This window comes from Mustela nigripes, chromosome 1 (assembly GCF_022355385.1).
Source record: "Mustela nigripes isolate SB6536 chromosome 1, MUSNIG.SB6536, whole genome shotgun sequence".
Lineage (NCBI taxonomy): Eukaryota > Metazoa > Chordata > Mammalia > Carnivora > Mustelidae > Mustela > Mustela nigripes.
The window spans coordinates 42657687-42664966 of record NC_081557.1 but is presented as its reverse complement, the minus strand read 5'-3'; the positions used below and the strand labels follow the sequence as shown (position 1 = coordinate 42664966).

At 45.7% G+C, this 7280-nt stretch overlaps 1 protein-coding gene across 1 annotated transcript; it reads left to right on the top strand.

Moving 5' to 3' along the window:
• Window positions 1-7075, top strand: EIF3F (eukaryotic translation initiation factor 3 subunit F). The gene is made up of 8 exons (XM_059408923.1): window positions 1-440; window positions 3078-3148; window positions 3388-3467; window positions 3894-4031; window positions 5334-5425; window positions 5902-6038; window positions 6170-6283; window positions 6849-7075. The coding sequence occupies exons 1-8, from the start codon at window positions 35-37 to the stop codon at window positions 6924-6926; spliced, it is 1116 nt and encodes a 371-aa protein (XP_059264906.1). The 5' UTR covers window positions 1-34; the 3' UTR covers window positions 6927-7075.
• Window positions 7076-7280: the final 205 nt, after the last annotated feature.

Sequence of the window (7280 nt, the reverse complement as noted above, 5' to 3'; positions counted from 1 at the left end):
CCCTTCCGCTCCTGCCTCCTTCTCGCTCGACAAGATGGCTACACCGGCTGCACCGGCGAGTGCTCCTGCCGCCACTCCAGCTCCAGCCCCCGCCCCGGCCGCCACCGCGGCCCCAGCTTCGGTCCCAGCCCCGGCCCCCACCCCAGCCTCAGCGCCAGCGCCCGCTCCGGCTCCAGCGCCGGTCCCAGCTCCAGCGCCGGCTCCAGCCGCCTCCTCAGACTCGGCGACTGCAGCGGCCACGACTGCGGCTCCGGGCCAGACCCCGGCCTCCACGCCGGCCCCAGCGCAGACTCCGGCGCAGTCACTGCCGGGTCCTGCCCTCCCAGGCCCCTTCCCCGGCGGCCGTGTGGTCCGGCTGCATCCGGTCATTTTGGCCTCCATCGTGGACAGCTACGAGCGACGCAACGAGGGCGCTGCCCGAGTTATCGGGACCCTGCTGGGTGAGTGGTCAGACCGAAGTGACATTCTCTTTCGCCTCCCAGCTCCCTTTTATCTTGTTCACTGCTCGTCCCGCCCGCATTGACCTCTTCCCTGGTTCTCCATCCCACCTTCCCGCCGCGATTTATCTCCTTAAGGGATGTTTACTTCCCTGCCAGACTGCTGTCACTTTGGTCGACATAAAATACGAAAACAGTACGGAGTTACTGAAGAAATACCATGTGCCGAATGATTTACATTCTGTTTTTAATCTTCCCAGTATCATTCCAGGTCAAGCGTGATTAGTCCCAAACCGCCAAAAATGAGTTCGGATGCTAAGAAGTCAAAAACGTTTGACTCCCTAAACCCAGTGACCTCGCCCCCCCCCACACACACACACATACACACTTTTACGGACTAAATGTTTTTATATTCCAGGTGTTTACAAAGACGCTTTTAACCACCTGGCAAAGGAGTAATGACATCTTTAAAAAGACATTCCTTTGAACAAGTAAACCAGTTTGGCAGAAACTCATTTAGGGTTTCAATAATATTTTGCTTTCCTAAACATTTAATCCTGGTCTTCTGTTCTGTTGTCTCGTGAAAATGTTAATTTGTGAAACTGAGAAGCAGTAAAGAAGAATTACGTGCCCCTTTCTCTGGGGACTGCTGATCCCATCAGTCGTTTTCACCCCATCTTTGTCACTAATTGTAGATACCTTTGTGAGTCCACTCTAGCCTTATTCCTCATTTTTCTTATTCTTAAATATGTAATTGTCCTTCCACCATAGAAGGCAAGTGGTGTGTTGCAAAGAGGACAAGATTTGTAAGTAGATTCACAAGATATCAACCATGTGCCTTGGGACGAATTACCTAAAGTCTAGTTCTTTCAGGGGCTACTTAGACTTAGTCTTTGCAAGAACTACATTATTATCGTAAGCATCTAACTGCTGGCACACATGAGGTACAAAATGGCTGTTGGTTGTTGTCTACCACATCAGGGCTGTATACACCCCCCCACCAGCATGCGCGCATGCACATATACACACACGCACTCATTCTCTCCCACTCTCTGTCTTTGAAGCTTTAGCAATTTACAGAAACTTCATTTGATCCATTATCTTCCAAACATTGTCAAGATTTTCCTCAAACCAAGCCTTTGTATTCTGTTTGCTCCAAGTGGCTTCCCTGCTCCCCGTCATTTAAGTTCCACTCATTTTCCAGGATCCCAAGAAAAGTGTTAAGTGTCAGTTCTTCATCTTACACTACTACCCTCACCTCCATTCTTAACCTCCCAAAGGGTAATAGCATTCTGTAACTGTGTCCCGCTTTGAGCTTCTGTTGTAAATGATTTTTGCAACACTAATTTGGCACTTGAGAAATACTAATTTACTCTTTTAGCTGCACTGCCAAATGTTCCAAACTCACTGGAGGTGTTTAACTAAAGAAACAGTTCTTCACCTGGGGAGACCACTAAGTGCCTCAGATACTGTAGTGACCCTAGTTAGACCAACTGTAATCTAGATCTTTAGATCCTTCTTCTAGACTGGGATCATGGTCCAGTGCTAGGTGTTACAAAGATGGTACTTACTGAAGAATGAAACATAGACTAATCACTGGGAGCTTAAAATTTTCTTGTGAAACATACTTAATTTGGTTAAATGAAGTCACTGGAACCTCTTAAGTACCATAAAACTGTTAGGTATTTAGAATTTTAGAATTGGAAAAACTTCTCTAACCTTGAATTCAAGATGAAGGTTAGTGGCGTGGAACTATAGAAGAATTAAAACTGCTTAAGAAGTTTGAAATGATCAAGTTTATTGAATGCTGATGAGAAGTCAAATAAAATAGAACATATTTATCCACTGGGTTTGGAGACTGTTTCAGCCACAGGAACAGAAACCATAGCGAAGTGGAATAAAACAGACAGATAGCTGCGGCCCCTGGCAAGACCCCGGCCTAAATGCTGGGAAGCACTGTGGTCTGTGGCAGAGGGGGAAGTGCTTGAAGCCTTGTATGGGTGGTGCCAGTAGGTTAGAGAAATATAGAGAACCGAAGGGACTATTAGTTTTAGGTCAAGAAACAAACGTAGTAGGAGTTAAGAATATCAGAAATAGAATGGGAGCTTGTGGTAAAAGACTGATACTAATGTTTAAGATTCACAGGTAGAAGGTTTCTGGATGATGATGGGGTTAAGGTTATGACCATGGGACTAGATGGCTAAAGGGAGGTACAGGTGAAACTCCCTAAAATTGTACTCTGAAGCTAGGCTTCTGTATGGGTGGCTTTTGTAGACATTGTCAGAATTTTCCAGGTAGTTTTGCAGATTGAATTATAAGAGAAAATGTAGTAGCTGAAAAGTGAAGATCGCAGAGTGACAATCTGGCACAGCACTGGTAGCAGGAAAGAACAGAGAGCAGAAGAGCTTGTGAAGGAAGAAGAATAGACCTGTTCATTGGTAGTTAAAGGAAAAAGATCACTCAGAGCTTCAGTTCTCTGGAGAATCTTGGTTCCATTGATGCACATGCCCGAACTTGGAGCTTATGAGTTCAGTTTTTCATTCATCGACTTTGAGGAAGCCTCTGAAAACATTTGGAAAATGGTCAGAGGCTGTTGAGAGCTCTAGGGTTTTATAAAACATGGACAATTTTCTCTTACAGGAACCGTTGACAAGCATTCAGTGGAGGTGACTAACTGCTTTTCAGTGCCGCACAATGAGTCAGAAGATGAGGTGAGTGGGGGCTTGAGCTGCCATTGTGTGATCTGTAGTTGCTTGTTCGCTAGGCTCTCCTTAAGCACAGTATGTTGAGCTTGTCACTGGAAGCCCGGCAGTTCAAAGAGCTGTTTTTTATGTTTACATATTTTTGCTGGGCCTCTTCTCTCTGCTGGCGGTTGGCCCCTTGTCCTTCTCTTCCACTTTTTTCTATGAACTTCTAGCATCTTAGCTTCCTTTTCTTCCTGCCTTCTTAGGTGGCTGTTGACATGGAATTTGCGAAGAACATGTATGAATTACACAAGAAAGTCTCTCCAAATGAGCTTATCCTGGGCTGGTAAGTTGAAGTGGGGGGAATGGAAAGTTTCGGTGATTGCCATGGTTTTTTTGCCACCAGACTAAGCATTATACTCTTTTGGAGACAATGTTGGAGGTGTATTACCACAAGGATCTACGAATTTAGTGTGTTTTTTGCTGGCAGTTCTGATCTCATGAGGCCGGGGATATTTACTTTGAAATGTAGCTTTTACTGAGCAAGTATTTTTGCCTTGCTGGTGACTTAAAATGTTGCAAGAACTCTGAGAGTCAACTTTGGATCTGACTTGATCTAGTTTCCGGTTTATCTGTTATTTTTATATTTGGGGTGTCACTGGCAGTAACATTACCATAGAAGTGTCAGGTACCTAGAGACACCCATGTCACTATCATGTTCGGTCTTAATGTCACATGTAGACATGAATCTACACTGTGTTCCATTTTCCAGGTATGCTACAGGCCATGACATCACAGAGCATTCTGTGCTGATCCATGAGTACTACAGCCGGGAAGCCCCCAACCCCATTCACCTCACTGTGGACACGAGCCTCCAGAATGGCCGCATGAGCATCAAGGCCTATGTCAGGTGACCAGTGTTTTGGGACACAAGGGCATAAAAAACTTATCTAGTTGATACCATGCCTGGATGACACCCACTTCTACCCAAAGCAGGTTTAATCTTTCAGTATATAGCTCATTGCCTCCTAAGGAAGCCCATTTCTCACTCTCAGCAGTTATTATTAGAACGGCTTTACTCTGCAACAAAATCTGTCCCTGAAATATCCACTCACTGATACCAGTTGTGGTATCCAATTTCTTAAACAATTTCAGATGACAGCCCTTTAGGTAGTTACACACACTGTCATGTTTTTCATGTCATCTTTTCTATAAACGGACTCTTCGCGATTCCTGTAGCTGATCCTCACATGGTATTTTGGTCACAATCCTTCACCACGTTCTGTTTCTCTGAGTCCACCTTTAGTTTGCCATTAGCCTGAGAACTGAACACAGGACTTGGAGTAGTGCGGGTTAAAAGATGACTGAGCTTTTTTGAATACATCTATTACCAGGGTTGAGTACAGTTTTTAATGACAATAACGTTTTAGTTTTGACACACTGAGCTTGCAGGTGGTTAAAATGCCCATTGATGGGGGAGATTGGGAAAGGCTCCCTTGGCATGCTCAAGAAGGGGCTGCTGGAGGAGTTGGAAGGATTATCTTTTCAGGTTAGAGTGAAGGCAGTTGTTAGTGCCTCTCTTACTGAGTTTGGCTTTGTGCTGTGTGTGTATCGTGATGTAACAGTTAGCCACAACGTGGAGAGACAATGATGGTGGATGCCAAGTGCTTATGGGCGAGTTGGTGTACCACTAAGCTTTAGTTACTGCCTGATTTCATAGCCTTTTCAGATATTTCAGACTCTTCATGGTCCAGTTGAAAATAATGTTGTTGACATAGTCAAAGCAGTCACCTTTAGTGAGATGACTTAGAGCACCCAATCTAGTCTTGGTGGGCTGGAGTTCATTGGCTTTTTGCCATGCTGATGAAGGACTCAGTCTCATATTTCTGTGGGGGTGGATATCTGGGCAGCCAGCTCCACAGGGAAATCCAGTGTCTTGTTTAATCGCTGAGCTGTACAGTGAGTGAAGCAGTTCTCTGAAGGGACAGGTCACGTCTAAACGCTGAGTGCCCTCTCCCAGGCCAAGGTTTGTATATGGAATGGGCTAGAGGGAAAAAAGTGACTTGCTCCCACGAGATCTCAGGTTTAGATGGTTCTAGCCTTTTTATCTCAGAACCGGGGAACCCATACTCTTGGTATAACTGCTTTCCCAGCCTAGAGTAGAAAGCTCTCTCCCAAGTCCATTTGTTTACCTTGACTTCTCTTTCCCCAGCACTTTAATGGGTGTCCCTGGGAGAACCATGGGGGTGATGTTCACACCTCTCACAGTGAAATATGCATATTATGACACCGAACGCATTGGAGGTGAGTAACCTTCTGATACCTTCTTTTGAGGTTTGGCATTTTTCAGGGGAGGGGTTTGCCACTCTCTAACAAGTAGAGGGCTTTGGGTCGAAGAGGAACCATTGATGTGAGATTTGTGATTAAAGTCACAGTCATTCTCCTTTATAAATGGGCTTCCAGGAATTATTTGTGGAATTATTAGAGGTGGGAAATGATCAGTACAAGAGGCTATGTGACCATTCATACAAGAGCATTACATGATGTGCTCTTATATGACATTCATGTAAGAGCAAACCCAGTGATTAGCATACTGCATATAGAAGTTGAGCTCTAACTGTAGGAAGAAAAGCTAATAAGGGCAGAGCAGGGGAGTTTAGAGAAGTTGGCTGTGTCCAGTAGGAGGAGGGAGAGTTCACAGAATGATTAGAGATCATCTCTTTCCTGGTAGAATGACTGAAATCTCTGTGCCTCTTCTATTCCCCATCCTACTTCCACAGTTGACCTGATCATGAAGACCTGTTTTAGCCCCAACCGGGTGATTGGACTCTCAAGCGACTTACAGCAAGTAGGAGGGGCATCAGCTCGCATCCAGGATGCCCTGAGCACAGTGTTGCAGTATGCAGAGGATGTGCTGGTGAGGAAGGGGAAGGAAAGAAAGGAGGGCATAGATCTCCACTCCGAGGTCACCGAGAGGTGTGCTGACAAGTGGCAGTCCTTGGTGGTGAGAATTAACTGTGCCTCATTGAATCTTTGTTTGGTGCTCAGTCCGGAAAGGTGTCAGCTGACAATACCGTGGGCCGCTTCTTGATGAGTCTGGTTAACCAAGTACCCAAGATAGTTCCTGATGACTTTGAGACCATGCTCAACAGCAACATCAATGTGAGTGCTATCCCTAGGCTTCTGGGAGCTTGTGTCTTCCCCCATCTCAGCTCATGCATGGATGTGAAGGGAATTGGGGGAGATGACCTGGAGGAGGGGCTTTGCCTTTGGCCCCTTGCAGTGCAGGTTGGGAGAAAGGAAGAGATAGTACATGTGCTTGGAGATCCCCCCCACCTTCTCTTCCTTGATTGCATTATCTCAGGAACTGCTGATACTACTGTGACTTGTTACCTAGATTCATGGTTGAAAAAAATGCTAAATCCAGAGGTTAATGAAAATGCAATTTCTCATTTTCCCCGTCTGAGTTCACAGATACTCCTCCCTCCATATTCTACCCATAGATCTTGATTAAAGCACCCCAAGCTTATTAGTGTATCGGTAGAGATGAAAAGTATTCTCAAACATTTCCTTCTTATCTTCCACCTTCAACTCTTGCCCAGTCTCTTCCTGAGCTGTCATTATCCAGGACTGTCCTCATAACCAGTGTCCACCATGGAGCTGGCCAACGCCAGACTTCTCCCTTTCCACCCAACCCCTCACTCATTGTGGCTTCTTCCTCTTTCAGGACCTGCTGATGGTGACCTACCTGGCCAATCTCACACAGTCACAGATTGCCCTCAATGAGAAACTTGTAAACCTGTGAATGGGCCCCACGCAGCACTTCTGCCAGTCTGGGCCACCCTAGGACTCAGAGTGGAGTGAAGTAGAATGGTTTTCTTGTGGTTTGAGTCACACCAAGTCAGTCAAGTGCTTGTGACTCTAAATAAATGTAGCCTACCTTTTGTAAATGAATCCATCTTACATGAGTTTACTGCTGGGCAGGGGTGGGAGGAAAACTGTCCTAGAGCTCACACAGAAACCAGGAAGTGAATACTCTGGGTTGAGGTTGGTTGTGTGTTTATGATTCTGCATCAGTGGTTGCACCCATATCCCAAGCTCCAGTCACTTTATCTTCACCTGACTGCAGACCAGATAACCTTCTTTGCACACTGGTTTT

Coding starts and splice junctions, on each gene's coding strand:
- EIF3F (XM_059408923.1), top strand. CDS start 35: ATGGCTACACCGGCTGCACCGGCGAGTGCTCCTGCCGCCACTCCAGCT. Junction 441..3,077: donor AGTTATCGGGACCCTGCTGG/GTGAGTGGTCAG, acceptor TTTCTCTTACAG/GAACCGTTGACAAGCATTCA. Junction 3,149..3,387: donor ACAATGAGTCAGAAGATGAG/GTGAGTGGGGGC, acceptor CTGCCTTCTTAG/GTGGCTGTTGACATGGAATT.